At 41.4% G+C, this 18,792-nt stretch overlaps 1 protein-coding gene across 2 annotated transcripts in view; it reads right to left on the minus strand.

Annotated features, from left to right (window-relative positions):
- Positions 1 to 18,269, minus strand: part of ABCB11 (ATP-binding cassette, sub-family B (MDR/TAP), member 11) — a 43,518-nt gene extending 25,249 nt beyond the window's left edge. The window contains exons 1-10 of one of the 2 annotated variants that reach the window (XM_009866623.1): positions 18,194 to 18,269; positions 14,720 to 14,741; positions 13,269 to 13,316; positions 13,125 to 13,173; positions 11,049 to 11,290; positions 7,988 to 8,075; positions 6,911 to 7,044; positions 4,834 to 5,005; positions 2,958 to 3,082; positions 2,115 to 2,289 (exon numbers count right to left, since the gene is read on the minus strand). In XM_009866623.1, coding sequence (XP_009864925.1) covers positions 2,115 to 2,289; positions 2,958 to 3,082; positions 4,834 to 5,005; positions 6,911 to 7,044; positions 7,988 to 8,075; positions 11,049 to 11,290; positions 13,125 to 13,173; positions 13,269 to 13,316; positions 14,720 to 14,741; positions 18,194 to 18,269 — 1,131 coding nt within the window. The other variant, XM_009866624.1, reaches the window with a different exon arrangement.
- Between the last annotated feature and the right edge of the window lie 523 nt (positions 18,270 to 18,792).

Below are 18,792 nucleotides of genomic sequence, written 5' to 3' on the forward strand. Positions count from 1 at the left end.
AATTGTTGCTAATGCTTCGTTTCCTATGAAGGGGTTTTTATCAAGCTTCTTAAACTGTAGGCAGGAACCATCTAAAGCTGAAAATGTTGGCAATTCTGCTAAAATACAGGGGCTTCAAAGAATAGGACACTCGAAAACTGTAAACATCAACAGACAAAGGCTTATTTACTGCTTGTATACCACACCCATACAGACGCACTGATTGTTCATACATGGAGTGAGCTGCATTGTATTGTAAGTACAGCTTCTTCTTTTCAGTGCTCAAATACTAGGGTGTGTGTGTAAGAATGCACATTTTCTCCTAGAATTTACTCTGCTGTATTCCTCCTTAGTTTTTCAACTACAGAAGTGCTTTAGCAGAACAGATTACAAATGTTTGGATGGTATCTTTGGTGTAGGCTTTCGGTCCATTTTGTGCTTTGCTGTGGCTGGTAGTTTGAACATTCACCCTGAGCATTAGGAGAACTGGTATGTAATCCTTTGTTGTAGCTTGGCAATATGGGAGAATTCTGCTAAGAGGCCGCCAAAGGCTCGGCTAGCCTTTTAAATACAGCACAAACAGTCGTCAGGATAAAGGGGCAAAGTGCATAGGGAAACACTACTGTTGAGAAAGAAACTGTTTTCCTTCGCACCATAGTAGAAGAATCTACTGCATACGTGTTGTGTACTGCAAACCTCTACACTGTGATGTACAGATCATACCATAAGTGCATATTCAGCTTTACTACAAACTAATTTTCTAGTGTGAACGAGTTCCAAAGCAAGGAGGTTATATGCACATCAGAATCCATCGTGAACATAAGGGAGCAGGTTCTGTACGTTTGATAGAAGGAAAGGGAACACTTAGTCTATCTCAACGCAGTACGGCTGCTGCACAACAGGTTTTCAGACACCAGGAAAAGCATGTTTAAATGTTTTCTATCTACAAATCCTCCCATCCCACCCTCTGCCAGACTAGGAGTGTATGATAGAAAACATGAAGTACAAGAAAGGTGACTGGAAACTGAGAGAGGAAGGGGGGCATAAGAGAGAGGCTCTCCACTGACAGCTCACATTTTTCAGCTGCGGTGTAGCTCTGCACTGTTTGCCATTTGTCAGCTGGAAGCACCAGACTTTGTTATCATGTGCAAGGCAAGGAAATTGCTCAGTTTGTTTTTCACAGCACTACTTTGTCTCAATTACTTGTGTCAAGAGTAATTGCAAATGATTTCCTGTGAGGGACAACCTCCTTGACCAGAATGACTCAATTTTACATGTTCTCAGAGTAATTTACCAAGCTCCACTTAGCAGGAAGTTTTGCACTGCCTGCTGTTGGTGGTTGTGAGCTCTTGTGGTGTGCAACAGGCAGAGAAGGAGCAGAAATAGATGTCTTATCAGAACAGCCAAGACTTATCATGGTTCATGAAAAATTTACCCTGGGTCTGGACTGGAGCCTGCCATTTTGGCAGTCCTAGCTCAAAACAAATAATCAAAATATCTGCAGATGTTGGTTTTACTGCATTTAGGTTATCAGTGTCTAAAGCATCTGCTGTGCAGAAGGGGATGCAGGAGTGCTATGCAGGTTAGCAGGGTTTCTGTACAGACTTCAGGAACCACACCCATGTGGTTTTTTAATAGCATATATGTTTACATGTTCTTTGTCATCTACAGAGCTGGGTGGGCAATTCGCAACAGAAAATGGTGATTCAAAGGAACAGAAACTGTTCCTGAGAGAGAGGTTAGATAGGATAAAACTTTCTTTGCTTAGTTTTCTCACCACAATGGGGATTTTCACCACAGTTATTCAGAGAAACCAATATCCCAGAAGCCATAGGCTGACCCACAAAATTGGGAAAGGTAGTTTCAGGCCTATGACAATTGTGTAGCAAGCTTTCAAACAAAAGCATCATTCTCATCGCAGTAGGTGGCATTTAAAATCTTTAAAATAAACATGGATTTTTTTTAATCTTATCCAATTATGTCATATACTTTCATACACATACTCTGTAATTATCTTTAAAAGACACCTATAGCGTTTGTTACCACTGAGCCACCAGATACCATGACACTGCATGTTCCAGAATTAACATTTTAAGAAACAGTGCAGAAAAGTTGCATCAAGCTAAAATGAGTACCTGCAGAAGAGTGCCAGGTGAGTATTCTTCATCTTCAAGGACAAGTTTAGAGCCATACCAAAAGGCTAATGCATAACACAGGAAAATTATAAGCCACATGTAACCAGTGAATAATCCCATTATTATTCCTTTTCGAATTCCCCAGTGCTGAGCAAACACTAGATTCTTATCATATCTGTAGAAAGAGAAAAAATTAAAAGGGATTAAATGAATCTGATAGAAAATTCAAAATGAGCCAACATAGGGAAGCATCTTCAATAACTGGCTGTGCTACAGTTAATGAGAGGTCCACATCAGGCAGACACCTCTCACTCTGAAGTGAGAGACCACTGCTGAAACCCACTGCAGGTGCCTCGCCATGGGGTTTGGGGATTTAGCAGAGCGATACAGGGTTTGAGAATCTGGCCAATACTACAGAGCATGTCTTAAAGCCATGTTATGTTTTAAACAAATTTAAGAGAAATTTGCAGCTTAACATCATCAAATCATTATGTCTTGCTGGAACTAGTTGTCTTACTTAGCTTTCAGATGTGCTGCAAAAGTGGTATATCAGACAATGTTCAGAGGGAAAATTCACGGTTTGTTCCTACAAGGGAGAGTGACTTGGAGATAGTATTGCTGATGTTTTATTGCACTGATTGACCAAATTATGAAACTGGTTTTGTATATGTAATAGTAGTTGAAACCTAAATTTCTGTAACTTACATGCTTGTAATTCTCAAAGTTAACAGATGGTCATTGCTGTAGAACTTAGAGACCAATTGCCATGACTCTGAAGTGCATTACAGCATTATGTTGCTCAGGAAAAAGAAATCAGAGACCTCACAATTTGTCCAGACAAACCTTTCGACTTCCTTCTTCTCCCCACCAAAGGCAGCCACTGTTCTGATGGACGAGAGCACTTCGTCAGCCACAGCTCCAGCTTTTGCATAAGCCTTTAATTCTAGGCCTGTTAGTTTTGCCACAGCCTACAAAAGCAATGAAGCGGTGGTTACACCCGAACGGTAGGTGCAGACAGGGACAGTGGTGAGCTGTGCTGGCTCTCACACTGCACTGTCTGCTCCTCCACCCCAAGCATGCTCCTATTAGGCACATACACACTCAAAGATTTCCATCTGGTCGCATTCGGGCACACACCTCTGCAGCGTGTGTTCTGCAGAACAGTTATCCGCTTGGCCAGCAGCTCTGCTCCAGGTACCTGGAAAGAGCAGCTGACAACATCTGCTTTCCCTCCCTCTCTCTGGTGCTCACTAGGCTTAAGCAGATGGAGGGTTTGTGCATGGCAGGAGGAAGGGAGAGCGTAAGTGGCAAGAGCAGCCCTTCAGCCACTGTGGCAGAGCCCAGCCACAGGGAGAAGAGGTAATGGTGCTGACGGGGGAGGATGGAAACAGATGTTGCCCACCGGTGTGCTGTGTTTCCTGGGCTGACAGCAAGCAGGTCCCTACACAGCAGCCCAGAGTACACCAGATGCCAAAAGCTTATTTAGGCTCAAAAAAATGTTCAGACTAATGGAAGAAAATGTAGTTATGCACAGTTCTACACAAAGGTACCACATAGACTTGGGGATGATATATCACTCGAAATTGTAAAGTGTCGTTATTTGCTTTCGCTCTTCAAACACCCTAACCCAGGCATCTATTAGCCACTTTTGGAGACAGAAAACAGGCTAGATTGATCTTGGGTCTGTTTTCTTTATGGAAAAAAGAAAAAAAAGGGTTGGGCTGGAAAGGCTCATAAAGAAGAAACATTTAACGGTGGGTATTTGAAAGGAAAGAGATAGGGACAGAGAAAGAAGAATGGAAAGGGGAAAAATTACAAACATAAAGCAGAACGATCTCAGAAAAGAAATCGCAAATAAAGGAAAGAGGCATTTGTGGGTTTGTTTAATTCCCTGCCAGAATTCTGCTCTCCCACTTCACACTGAGTCATTATTCATGTCATTTACGCGCAGCCAGCACAAGTTGCTAAAGGAGAGCAGGAAGACAAGAAATTAGTCAGAGTTACATTAGAGGTTTGATAGCAAAATGATAGCAAACTGTTCCTGACGTGGAAGAACTGAGACAGCCAAAGGGCTGAACCCAACCAAAGAGCAGAGTGTGAGAGAGTGCAGAGGAGGACTGGGAACTGCTGGATGTGGGAGAAGAGGTGAGAGGGCAGAGGATGCTGCAGTTCCTGTCTTCACCGTCCTTCCACTGCACAGTGACAGGGAGTTTGTAGGGAGCAGAGGGAGGAGCAGAACGGGGACAACTGGGTGAGGACACAGCAGTTGCCAGGAGCAGGGAGAGCATGAGGTAAGCTTGAGCAGTTGCTTTAAACTATTTTACAGCTCTGAAACTTGATCATCTCTAAAAGTCCCTGATCTACACAGAGAAACCAAGCCCCATGTGTAGTAACCAGGTGTGTAGTAGGAGGGAGAAGGTGTAGGGCAGGTTCTGATCTCAGCAACCATAATATCCACACACAGAACCCAATAGAAGGTTTACTTACACCTCCATCTTAGAAGAAGGATAAATTACTCTGGGAATCAGAATAAGCAAAGTGGGAACAAAGCCCTCCCCCGCCCCTGCCTCTCTCACCCCCAGTGCTGCTGTGACCATGATCTGCCTCTCTTGATTTCAAAGAGATGCAACAACCTGCTCTTCCACCAGACCTCCCGTCTCTAGAGCATGACCTTCCCTGCTCATCATACCTCAGCACAAACGTCTCTCAATTCACTTACCAAGCCATAGACAGCTGCTCCAACCCCAAGCAGAGGGCTGACTGCAATGATAACCAAGGTCAGTTTCCAGCCACTGACAAATCCCAGTAGGAATCCACACACAAAGGTGGTTAAGCGCTGGATAAAGATGCCTACTTGGTCAGCAATAGCATCATTAATTTTGTTAACATCACTGGAAAAAATACCAACAAAAACAAACATAAGATTGGCGAGTATATCTTTCATTTGTGTTGGAGGTCTTGGCCACATTCAGGTTAGTTGCTTTCCCTTGGAGAGGGCCTTTCCTTACCCCTGTTTTTTCCACCATGACCCCTTCCAAAGGCTACAGTGAGAAAACCTGGTGCTTTTGCATTGGCAGAATGCTTTTATCCATGAATACAGCAGAGAGTCAGAGAATTATTAAGGTTGGAAAAGACCTCTAAGCTCATCCAGTCCAACTGTCGACGCAACACCACCATGACCACTAAATTATAAAGAAGATAAGTCTTTTCCCAGGAAGTCATCCTGCCAGGAGACGCTCTCACTAGTTGGTTCTTACTACTGTGCCCAAAATGATTCAAAGGAGGGGGCAGAGACATCCCAGCTGGATGCAGGTATCAGATAAAGGAAAACCAGTATCACTGATAGGGCATTCCTCCCATCACGGGTCACTGAGAGGGTAGCATACTGCCTTGCTGAGGGGGCAGGAAAAGGGAGGAGGGCTGTAACTGTCCTCTGGTTCCATCTTCCACCACCTCCTCGTTCCTCTCTCGATCCTGTGAGGTAGTTTGTGGGATGAGGTATGAGGGAGAGCGCCAAAACTGAGGAGGGCTACTTTGTCACTGGAATCAGTGGGAAAACATGAGAGCTCTATCACATGGGAGACACTGGTGCTGTGGTTAACATCATTCGACCTCTAGGCATCTGCAGAGTCCTTTTGTTCTCTTGCATGCATTGCCAACACAGAAAATAGCTCATAAAGCAAAATAGTCATTATACTTCTGCTGCTCTTGGCTACTACCTCACCTCTGAGATCAGAAGAACTGGGAACTCCTGGAATAAATAGAAGCAAGTGCCGAGTTTTAAAGTGCCAAGTTGTTGGCTCATTGATGTATCAAATGAAATTACAGTGTTCTACTGAAAAATTTTAAAGTGTTGAGTTGAAGAACATGTTCACATTTCCTCTGGAGAATGTTGTTTGCAGCCAGGAAGCGTTTTGTAAGCACAGGACAGGGAACTAAGTGTTATTTATTAGACAAATATATGCTCAGTTCCTATTTTTTTCCAGAGAAATTTTTCACAGAAAAATTAGCATTTATTCTTCATAAAAAGAACACGACAAGAAGTCACAGATATCTCTGGGCAGTGAGTAAAGGCAAATAAAATCCCCTTCAACTACAGAGAAATCTTCTGCAAATGTGACTACTATTACGCTGGCACAACTGAGAACAGGGAGCCATCTAGAGTTTATGTACTCACCTCGCAGCTGACTTAACCCTGTAAACAGGAACCACTAAGAAAAGGAGCAACCCTTAAACTCTGCTCTTCTCAGGACTAAATCTTTATTCAGCATAAGAAGGTTTCTCCGTCTGCCTTGGGCCTCTCTCTAAAGGTACGTGCTTATTCCTTTAGTAAAAGATTAAGCAGGGCTCACTCTTTTATTTTAAAAAGACAACAAAAGTGAAGTATGGCCCTAATGTAATTTTCCTTTCTGGGAAGTGAGAGAGAGTTCAAACCCACATCTCCAGCCTCAGGGGAGGGTGCACTGGCAGCCAGATTACAGATCCCTCTGAAGGGACTCAGCTCAGAAGGAGAAGGGAAGAACAGGACAAGCTGGCAAAAAAGCTCAGCCTAAACCCCCCAAAACCCCTCACATTTACTAACAGACAAAGCAAAAAAAAAGGAATATAATTGTGGCCTAACTGTTACAGCAGTTCAAAGATGGGTGAGATAATCAGCCTGGTTCCATCTCCCAGAAACATATCTGTATTTTGTATTAGAAGGTGTTTGTCAAATGCCTAGTTCCTGGCACTCTGTTGTGTTTGGAAGGAAGTGCAAAATGTTCTCTGTAGCGTATGTTTTTTTCTAGATTACTTACTCAGAAATTCGTGTGTTCAGTTCTCCTACAGATGTACAGTCAAACCAGCCTATATCCATTCGCATTACTTTCCTGAAATAAGCTTTCCTGATTTTCTGTATCTGACGAGCTGCAGCCATAACCCAAAAGCAGATCTGGGAAGAGCATAATAATGTGGCTGATAAATTGCAGTTAAAAAGTTTTTCTACTCCCAACAAATGGGAGAAAGCAATTTGGGTAAAATGGGAAAAAACAATTTGGCTATTGATAAAATTACTATTCACATAAAATACATTCTAGCCACACAGACATGGTAGTTGTTTTATGCCTTCAGTCTTTAAATAATCCAACAATCTTATAAAGCCTCTAGATCAGGCATTTGTCTCAGTTCTGCTAGGCTGAGATGAGATGCCAGTTAAATTACTTGTGCTGTTACATGAGTGTCATATCCACAAAATTTTTTCCATCTACAGCTGGAAGTAATAGGGAGCAGCTGTCCTACCTCAGTAAAACTCGTGAATAGTTTTCAGGAAGGAGAATAACAAGTGATTTTTGCAATCTATAAAAAGCTTAAAAAAGCACTGGACCCTTTAGCAGATTATGCGGGAATCATCCAAGCTTGTGGCTCATCTCAGTGATAAGGATTGAACTATTACTACAGAACATGCAGGGCATGATTCTTCTTCAACGCTAGTTTTCCACTAGTGTTGCTCTGTAGTATCTCTATCATAGAAACACAGAGCTCAACACAGTTGAGATGCCTACTGGGAATCTGCATGCCCTTACACTGCTATTTCGGGAAGGCACATGGATTCCACAGTAACCACATTTGAGTATTTCTCATGGTGTGAAAGGAGCTGCACGCTCTCATGTCACTGGGTAAAATGTATCCTTGTACAAAGGTCTGCACGCACAGATCCAAAGGGGTCTCAGATTGCCAGAGCTAACCTATTATTTCAGCCCATGGAATGAGAGCTGAGGGTGTCTACTCTGCTCAAATGGGCAGCTGCCTAAGCAGTTTAAAGGAATGTGATTATCATAAACTTAATTACTTAGTTATTTAAACTTTGAAATCAAAATAGGGAACAAAATACTGACTTGACAGTATCCTAACACAAGTACAGCACAACCAATTCCTCCATAGTATCCTGCAAACTTGGTCATTTCTTGTTCGATGTCCAGCAGCCTGACAAACAGAAAGAAAGAAAAAGTTAGTAATGCTGGGTTAAGTTTCTCATAGACTTCTAATCTGGTGTTAGAGTCACGTCAGCTGGCAAGTCAGCTTGTTTTGCTAACAGAGGCGATGTTTCCCAATTCTGAGGCTATCACTGGCAGTGGCTGCTTTGCTCGTGCTGCCTGTAGCACAGGGGTGGGGCACTGGCAGGCGCCAGAAAGTGCCCTGCTCTCCTGGAGCAGCCCTACAGCCTCCGAGGAACCCCACCAGAAGGCATGTTCTCATGGAGCGCAGGTGAGAGGGTGTTTCAGGGAAGAGCTACCCAAAAAGTTTTCATTAGATGAATTCACTTGCTTTGTGCCATTATACCAACTAAAATCACTCAGATTGAAACAATGTTTTACGGGGAGAAATGAAGGCTGCTGAAGTCAGTTCAGGTATTTCTTTGTACCATAAACTTGCTAATCTGAAATGATCATTTCTTTTAGCTCAAGTAGGAATGTTAAATAAATCCTGATATCAATGAAGGGCATTGAGTTGCTGCTACTGCATTTAGATTACGTTGAAATTAGCATTTCAGGTTGTTATTCGTCATGCTTTTAGACAACTTTTTAAAAACATCCTGCAGATAGCAAATTTTATTCCGTTACACAGAATTTGGTACTACACTGAAATTTTAAGCCAAAAGGGAACACTAAGCACCTGACCTGATGTCTTGCAAAAAGCAATCATAACAACATCTCATATGCCTGACACAGATATCCAGTACTTAAATTATCCAGTACTTAATTTATCCAGTGCTTAAATTAAGATCATGGAGCAGATCTTCCTGGAATCCATGCCAAGGCACATGGAAAATAAGGAGGTGACTGGTGACAGCCAACATGGCTATTGATGGCAAATTGTGCCTGACAAATTTGGTGGTCTTCTGTGATGGAGTTTCAGAGTTGGTGGATAAGGGAAGACAAATTGACATCATCTACCTGGACTTGTGCCAAGTGTTTGACACTGTCCCACACAACATCCTTGGCCCTAAATTGGAGAGACATGGATTTGATCGATGGACCGCTCAGTGGATGAGAAATTGGCTGGGTAGTTGCACTGAAAAAGTTGCAGTTTGATGTCTGACTGGAGACCAGTGACAAGTGGTGTTCCTTGGTATTGGGACTGGTGCTGTTTGACATCTTTGCTGGTAACATGGACAGTGGGAATGAGTGCACTCTCAGTAAGTTTGGCAAAGACACCAAGCTGTGTGGTGCGGTTGACATGCTAGAGGGAAGGGATGTCATCCAGAGGGACCTTGACAGGCTTGAGACATGGGCCTGTGCAAACCTTATGAAGTTCAATAAGGCCAAGTGCAAGGTCCTGCACCTGGGTCAGGGCAATCCCAAGCACAAATACAGGCTGGGCAATGAGGGGGTTGAGAGCAGCCCTGCAGAGGAGCACCTGGGGGTGTTTGTTTATGAGATGTCCCAGCAATGTGTGCTTGCAGTCCAGAAAGCCAAACATATTCTGGGCTGCATCAAAGTGGGGCCAGCAGGTCAAGGGAGGCGATTCTCTCCTTGCGCTCTGCACTCATGAGATCCCACTGGAGTATTGTGTTCAGCTCTGGGGCCCCCAAAATAAAAAGGACATGGTCCTGTTGAAGTGAGTCTAGAGAAAGGCCATGAAGATGATCAGGGGGCTGGAGCACTTCTATAAACAAAAGCTGAGAGGGTTGGGGTTGTTCCGCTGGGAGAAGAGAAGGCTCTGGGGAGACCTTATAGCAGCCTTCTAGTACTTAAAGGGGAAATCTGCAAAGGGACTTTTTAAAAGGGCGTGTGTTGATAGGATGAGGGTTAATGGCTTTAAACTTAGAGTAGATTTAGGTTAGATATTAGGAAGAAATTATTTTCCGTGAGGATGGAGTTGCCCAGACAAGTTGTGGAAGCTCCTTCGCTGGAAGTGTTCAAGGCCAGGTTGGACGGGGCTTTGAGCAACCTGGTCTAATGGAAAGTGTCTCTGTTCATGGCAGGGGAGTTGGAACCGGGTGAGCTTTAAGGTCTCTTCCACCCCAAACCATTCTATGATTTTATGATTCTGTGATTCTGTGAATGTATCCTGCCAGGTACGTTGTTGCTTCAGAGGAACAGAGGTCTGTAGCAAATTCTGTATTCTGTTTGCCAGCCCCATCTTGGAGCTGGCTTGGACAGCCTGGAGCAAATAATTTGGCCCCAGTCACCTACATCTAGAAATGTGAATCACTTTCCATGTGCTCTGAATTTCAGAGACCTTTAAACAAGTAACTTTAAATTCTAATTAAGTATCTAATTAAATGTCACTCAGAGATTAGAAAATTCTTGGAATGATGCACTGAAAAACGAACCTTAGGAAAGGCTGCAGGTTCATATTTGGCTTTGACAGATATCTGTATCTGAATGAATCATCTAGACTCCATTTATTATAGTTAATGGAAAGAAACAGGCGTTCTTATAGGGCATCTTCATCTAACCCCCCTTAGACATCTCCCATAAGCTAAGATGAATTGCATCTTAGAAGCACTCATTTCTCTTCAATGGCTAAAGTGTAGCTAACTTGCTCAGAAGTTAGCAGGCACCCACACATACCTAAGTCCTAACTAGAACGGCCAGAAGTCGTTATTACCTACAACGTCATCAAAGAAAACAGATTAATGAACTCAGAAGTTCAGCAGATATATCTGTTATCAGAACAACCATCATCAGATATATCTGTTATCAGAACAACCATCATCACATAATACCCTTGCTGACAACTGTAGCTGAAAGACCAAGAACCAAGCTGACACTCTTTCCGTCCAGGTAATATCTCCAGCTCAGAAACAGGACTCTCTAACAACCATGTCCTTTTTTTGGCTCATGGATAGAAAACTGAAGGTTTAAAGGCTGAAGTGGACCTCTGTGAGCAATACATTCTCTGGCAGGCCATAATAACAAAGGAAAGGAAACAAATACATCTACTACTTACCCACATCTTATCGTGGCGTTCTTTTCATTGTGATGAATAGTACCATTAATCCATGCTATGGTGTTATTTATGCATATCTTGCCTGGATCTTTAAGCTCTTGCATTTCAATATCATATTCAATAAACGTGTCTGCCATTGCACCGAACACAAGTAACACAGCTGGTTGGGCTGCTCCATGAACAACAGCACAGAAACTACCGACAGCCATCATTAAAATTTCCATGGATGAAGAAAACCGAAACTAAAGAGACAAGAAAAAAAATATGGTCTCTGCTGAAAGGCAGTCTTCGTGCTGGTGGTATTCTAATAAATAATTAATCAGTTGGATCAGATACAAGATCATTCTCTTTAAATTTCAAAATGATCTCCAGTGTAGAAAGAAGACAAATATCTCTTTCCAATCTAATCTAATTGCACCTGTGATTACAACCTTATAAATTATTATGAGCTCCCTTTTAGTTCACAGCAGAATCTCACCATGTGAATGAATGTATTATCATGTAACACAGAACATTAATAGCTCAATATCATTCCACATTATCATCATTCCAGAAACCAGCTAAAATATTAAGAATAGTAATTATAATTCATATATAGTCTGCTCTACAGACTTCCCATGGGGATGGAGGGAGAGGGAAGGGAGGAAAAAGTCTGAGGGCATTATGCAGAGCCTCTGAATAGAGTTAGCCAGTTTCTCAGATGTCTAGGGTAGAAAGCCAACAAAATGCCTTAGAGCAAGTTAATATTCTGAAATATGTTGGCTCAGCCAGGGAATTATGCTTTGGCTCTTAATCTGGAAGCAATGTATAGAAATATGACATAGTATGCAGTAAACAAAGGATCGAGCTATGTCCCATTACCTTACAGTTGCCATGGACTAAGAGCACGCACACATGCAGCTGGTCACACAGGCAAGATAGAGCAACTTAAGTTACCTTTGTCATGAGTCACACAACTTCTCAAGTTGAAGTAATGCATAAATATATAGATCAAACTGTCCCTATAGAATATAGGATATATTTTGAAATAGGAATGTAACGAGGAATCATAGCCTGCTGAAGAACCTATGCAGGCTCTGTAGGTGCTATAATATGTCTACGAGAAGAAGGGGTGAGAATTTGGGGCACATGTGGAAAAGAGACATTAGGGCAGAGACACTACCACTGTTTTGCAAACCTTGCTCATAAGAATTCTAGGAATTCCCTTGATTAAACAAATAAACAAAAAAAAACCCACAGAAAATGCACAGGTATGCGATATCTAATCTCTCAGCACACTTGATGCAAACATACTGTGTTTACCAACTGCACTTTAGGAGTTAAACATCTGTACAGACCAGGTTACGGAATTCAAGCCCCTCTGTTTGACAGACGTAGCCCTCTGTGCGGACAGTGTTCTCTCCACCCAGCTAAGGTTTGAGATAATCAGGTATAATACAATCCACCAGGATGTAACTGCACTAGCCCAGTACTACAGTCAGGACTGTATTAATTTGGACACATTACAGACTAATTGCCTACACAGTGTGCAAAATGGAAGTAATAAAAATCTCTTTGCTGCATGCTGCTGGATTGGACAACTCTCCACTACATTTATTTCAAAATTTAGATGCACCCTATGGGATTCCAAGACCCACCAAAGGCTAGACATACTATATTTTGCATTCCCTAGTTTCTATAGTTACCAATTATTCTAATACCCACGGAACAGTAATATGGCGGATGAATTATCTGCCAAATATCACACATCAAATTTTTGGCAGAAATAAGAAACAACCAAGGTCATCTAGACCTTTGCTGTGCATCTTAACTCTTTTCCCAATACCTACCTGTACGTTCAATATAATGTGTTTAATAGACAGTTATGACACAAACACCAATAATATACACCAAGCTGACAAAATGATAAAGGGTTCTATTAAATTCCCATTGACTTTAATGGCAGGATTACATGCCAAATGGTTTAATCCTTAAAAGTTTGGCTTAGTCACAACTATTCCCCAAAGCTCACAGATTATTGTCACTTATTCTGCAGCACAACATGCATAAAATATTTATAGCCATTGCTTTCATTACCAGCTGAAAGAAGCCAACACGAATACTCTTTTCTTTCTTTTCTGCTGACCTTTAAGAACAGAAAACATAGAATTATAAACTCATATTTTAATACATATTTTGTTCTATATGCAAAGATATTACACAGAATTGAACTTAACTCACTTTTCACGTTTCTTCTCTATAAAAGGTTCTTCATATGTATAAAAATTCCTAGCAAAAAGGATAAGATTTTATATTATTTATTTTATTCCATTGGTTACTTCTCTGAAATTACATTTTATCTGAGATATTTTGCCCAGAATTTTAAGAGACAAGCTATTCCTTTCATATTTCTTTGGAACCAGTAACTTGATGGTTCTTTTACATTTTAGACAGGGACTAAAACAGAGGTTAGGTTAAAATATTCTGAAGGTTTATGCTTTGTTTCATAAGTGTTTCCTCAAAACACTTTTGCTATAATGTGGATTATGGGTTCTTTGTTAGAGAAAAATCGACCATCCAAATTGTTGGCTAGTCCTTTCATTAAGACAGAGAAAGATCCTGTTCCCATTCCGTCTTATATTGCCCATATGTTCATTAGTCTGTAGTGGCAGGTGGAGCTCTCACTCTGCCAGGTAGGGGTTTTTTTAGTGCTCACATTATGTGTTGCTATTCTGGTAAAATCTCAAGGCCTGCATGCACCATTGTGGATGGGATCCATCCTGTAGCAAGGTTGCACAGCTGTGTACATTCAGTGATGAATCAGTAAGGATTTTCAATTTGGATTTTTTTTTTTTTCATTAAGCAGATGAATTCAAGCTATATTTGTCATGAACAGTTTTCAGAAACCAGATCCGAGACAGTCTGAAGGAAGTTTCCTATGTGTAGTAGGTAGGACCATAGTGTGTTACATGTGAAAGTCCAACAGAACTTGGGTTTTGAGATATGTGTGAGGACCACAGTAGACCTTGAATACTGGGCTGATGCTCTCTGAGATGGGCAACCCAAAAAAGACAAGAATTAAGAGATGCTCTTGCTTCATCATTCTAGGAGGAGTTCTCAAACTGTGTACACTGGGTCAGAAAGAGCTGGCACACATTGCAGCACCCATTAGGATGTCCAGTCTGCTACAGAGATGTCCCAAGATCTAGGAAAAAGGAGGCTTTTAGTCCCATTCAAATCCCAGATTATACCTGAAGGTCAAGGTCTCTAAATCATTTAAGCTTTTAACTATCTAGTATTTTACATCTAAATCTTAATATCTGAGCTCAAAGTGAGATAATTCCTTTTATTAAAATAAAGACTTACAGTTAAGCTTAAAGATAAATTAATCAAGATTGATTAAAACTCCTGAAGATCTCATTTCTCAAAAAACACTGAAGAAAGATAAACTTGAATATCAAAAATATTTTCAGAAGAAAGACCATATTTTGCTGCCATTATTCTATGTTTTTTTAAAGATTTCTAGGACTGTTTCGGTCTACCTGAGTTAGCTGTATCCAATAAGGTAGTTCAACTCCTAGTTTTTCATTAAATACCATATATACCATCAACACATGATTTTGATCCGATGCCATTAACTTCTTTAGGTATTCCTAGAAATATTAATCATTCCATTTCGGTACATGACTTACTCTGATTTCTTGAAGCTGTTACCTGTTAGGGAAAATAAATGCACAGTCTAGTTAATAATTATTGTAGAAGTACACGATCTTCTGTAGACACGTGAAACATAAACCCATAGGACTTGAGTTATAAGCATCTTATTCCCACTGATACATCTAGCCAGGGACACAAACTGACGTGGTTCCAACATTTCCTTGGTTAAGTTTATGTCAATTTACGCCTGCTTTCTCCTGAAGAAGTAGACCCAAGTTTTCAATCCTGCAGCTCACAAAATGTTTTTTATTAAATACATTATTCAGGACATTTGCCAAAGTTCAACTCGTTTTCATTGCAAACTGATTGCTAGTATTCGGCTGGTTCTCTTGGACACTGTCTCATCAAGAAATACTGCTCTGCTGGCAGCCCAAGCATGCTCCTGAAAGGAGGAGTGGTAGCTCTTCGCTCCTGCCTTCCAACAACTTAGAGACCATAAATCTTGCAGAAGAGGGGCAGCTGTGCCCCCGGAGGGTAAAATGAACTTGGCACACTGCTATCTATTCTTGGGATACTCTCTAAGGAACCATATCTTAGAGAAATGGGATTATACTACAGGATATAACTACCCTGTAGAGCAACTCCTTAGTCCCCAGAACAGGTCTGGGTTTAGCTCTCGTTCAAGACATGTTGTTAAAGACATGACACCTAAAGCACAGCTTGTGTTTTCATCAGGGCCCCAAGGAAGTGTCATCATAAAGGCTGATGTGGAAAATATTTGCTATACATCACTTGAGATGGCAGTGAATAAAGGGCTACTTTTATGTATACAGCACAGCTCAGATAATCTAAGGGCAATGGGCATACGCACCTTGCTCATTTACAACATCCTTGGCAGCCCAGCATCAAGTTCAGAGCCAGGGTGTGCTTTTCAAGCAGCCTCCCTTCCTTCCTTCCCATCTAGTGACACAACACTGAGCACGCACAGGGTTATCTCACAGAGCAAGCTCAGAGGAACTTGGCATCACAGGTCACAGAGGGCGCAAACAAGCCACTGCGACCATCATTTTCCTACCCGAAGGAAGAAGGCTTTTGCACTGTGTCCAGGGTTTTGCATTTCCCAAGGCAACAATGTTAGATGGAGGCAGCCTGAGTATGAAACTGAGGAAACAAGTGATTACATCTCCTTTTCGGGGCTTAATAAGATAACTTTGCTTGGTTTTAGATAACAATGACTAACTATTTTTCTGCTCTGTTTGTTACTCAAGTGTGGTAAAGATTCTTTCAATAAGGACAGATGTGTAGCCCAAGAATCCCAGACATTTTCCAGGAAGGTTCTAATTTTTAAAATTATTATTACAAAGAATCATATGGTGTTAGAAAAGGGCTGGTTGTGAGGGAAGAATTAACATCTGATTGCAGTATTTTGAAGTTTGGCAGCTGGTAACAGCTGCAGTGGTTTAAAACCTTTCCTAGAAGATTTTCCGGAGTTTATCAGAAAAGTTAAGGTTTAGGAAAGCTTCCTCCACAGGCTGGTATTTTGCAAAAAATGAATTGGCTACTAGGAGGAACAAAAGAGTCTGGTGAAATAGCTTTCTGAGTCATATCAATTTAGAGAGCAAAATAAGCATTCTCCAAAAGTGAAGAAACTCTGATCTATGAACTTGCAGAAGGAAACAAGAGTGTATCAATGCTATTGAAGAGCGTGAGGAACCGCAGGCCTGCTCTTGTGGGTCAGTGGCTTTAAGCAGGAGGAGAATTTGGAATTATGTTACCTATGTTTAATGTGAAAGAAACAAAATGATGAGTAACAGTTTGCACTGCTACAACTGAAAAGTAAGCAAAGAGGAGAGAATATGATTTTTATAGAAAACAAAAGAATGTAGGGAAGATGAAAGAATTTATTAACTCTAAAGACAAAAACTACAGAAAACTTTGAATGCACAAAAAATTCTGAAAGATGAACTGTGGCATTTAAGAAAGATTTTAAAATTTGAGAAAAGAACCACAGAAAAAAGCTGAAGAAGATTGACAAGAATTTGAGGTTTTACTGGTATTGTGAGAACATATTAAAAGCCAAGGCTGTGGAAATCTGATACGTGATTCAAATGATTAAAAATTGTATTCAGAAGGCTCTCAACTAAAGCTGGCTCTTAACTACAGGCACAGATGTGGTGTTCAAAGGTTGATCCAGAGAGGGCTAATTTTTGCTAATATGTACAAAAGTTGGCTATTGAAACAAACACCACTGGACATGAGGTCAATCAGCAAAATACTAGTGAGGTTTTAAAGCAATGGTGTTTGCTTTGGGAAAGGTGCTCTAGCAGTTTAACAGACTGCTCACCACATTAAGGAGAAAATACTGTGCATTTCCAGGGAAACAGATCAACAGATCAACAGATCAACCTATAAGGACATATCCCTGGAACCTCTTCACTCCCTTTTCTCGTCATTGCTCCCCCCTCTCCACCAATATTAGAGGCCACAGTGCCCTCTCACTGAAACAGCCTTTAGGTAGCAGCCTAAGTGAGAAGTTCTAAAACCAAAACCCAACACAGCAGGGGAGAAGAGTGGGGAGATCTGCACTGCTGCAGGTGCCTGCTCATTCCAACAGCCTGCAGAGCAGTGTGCTGGCACAGCAACATACTGAGGAAAGAGGAGGCTGTCAGAAAATATCCGTCTTGGTTTCCTTCACAATCATGAAGCTGAGGTTGCTGCTGTTGTGTTGCAGACTTTAAAATCAGCCACACAATCTAACATGCCAGCTTTAGTTTTAAGAATACATTCAAGCTATTTGGATAATAATTATCCACACTATCTTCTTACCCACTGTAACAACAGGCTTGAAGTTCCTAACGAAAACAGACCTTTGAGTCTGTTGAATAGGAGATTATCTAGTCTAGGAGGATTATATGCCCACAGTCCTATGAGACATCCTATTACAGACAAAGGTTGGAAAGAAATCCCAAACCCAAACAGTGAATGATATTAGATTTGAAATACAGATTTAGCATCAATCAGCCACTACTGAGAGTTAAAAATAACAATAGAAACCATAGATCAAGTTATAGCTGTGACACAATACTGCTGTATAGCAGAAGGCTTGAAGAAGGGTCTCATTAAAATTCAGTCTTGATAAAGTTTAATGATTATCTGAAATTCCATGAAATGCATTGTTATGTGAAGAATTTTATTGCATGCTACAAGTTTTAACGAAAGGTAGACGTATTGTTCCCATGGAACAAAAGTGACTGAGGCTGGACTTTCTTAAACCTGAGCTGGTGTCTGGTAAGGAGGGATTGTCTATGAGTAGGGATTGTTATGCCTACATTTTTTTACAGAAAAGTTGTTTTGCAGACAGCATACCCGTAACAGCAGGTACCACACAATCTGTATTCCACAAACTACCTGCTTTGATTCCTGTAGACTATTTGCTCCATTAAGGCCACCCACCACCTATTTTACATGCTTTATAAAATAAGGAACTGACTGAAGAATAAACTTCTTACATTTGCCATCCAAGTCAAAAGCACAGTTATCCTCTCCCACTCTCTTGATGCTACGCAGAACAACAGGGTCAGACATGATGATTAATTACTGAAATCAGAAGTCCTGAAGCGGGGAAAAAAATAAAGAGTGTTAGCACACATTTGTCTATGAACATATGACAATATTACTTTAAACTCCCGCTTACCTCAGTTTTACCCTCATTATCGCAGGGCAATGCTACTGATTACAGCACAAGTTCTAACAGAATAGATGTCTCAGGCATTGTGAAACTACAGAATAGAAGAACACCTCAGAGGAGCACACCTAACTTACCCCTCTGTGCAAGCCCCTGAAAGGCTTCCGTACCTCCTGCCTCGAGTGAGGGCTGCTCCGCAGGGCTTTGCAGCCCATTGCAAACAGCTCCATTAACAGCTTTTGTGCAGGTGACATCCGTAGGTTATAGACTGAGATATTAATATGACAGATCCTGCCTGAGTTATACGGGAGCAACAGGCAGGAGACGTGGCCCTGCCTTGTCCTGTCCCAGCTGGCAGCGGTCAGCAGGGCCATGATGGGGCAGAAGAAGGGTGGCCCGAGGGGACTCCCAGGGCCACACCAA

Source organism: Apaloderma vittatum, unplaced genomic scaffold (genome assembly GCF_000703405.1).
Source record: "Apaloderma vittatum isolate BGI_N311 unplaced genomic scaffold, ASM70340v1 scaffold11353, whole genome shotgun sequence".
NCBI classification, from domain to species: domain Eukaryota; kingdom Metazoa; phylum Chordata; class Aves; order Trogoniformes; family Trogonidae; genus Apaloderma; species Apaloderma vittatum.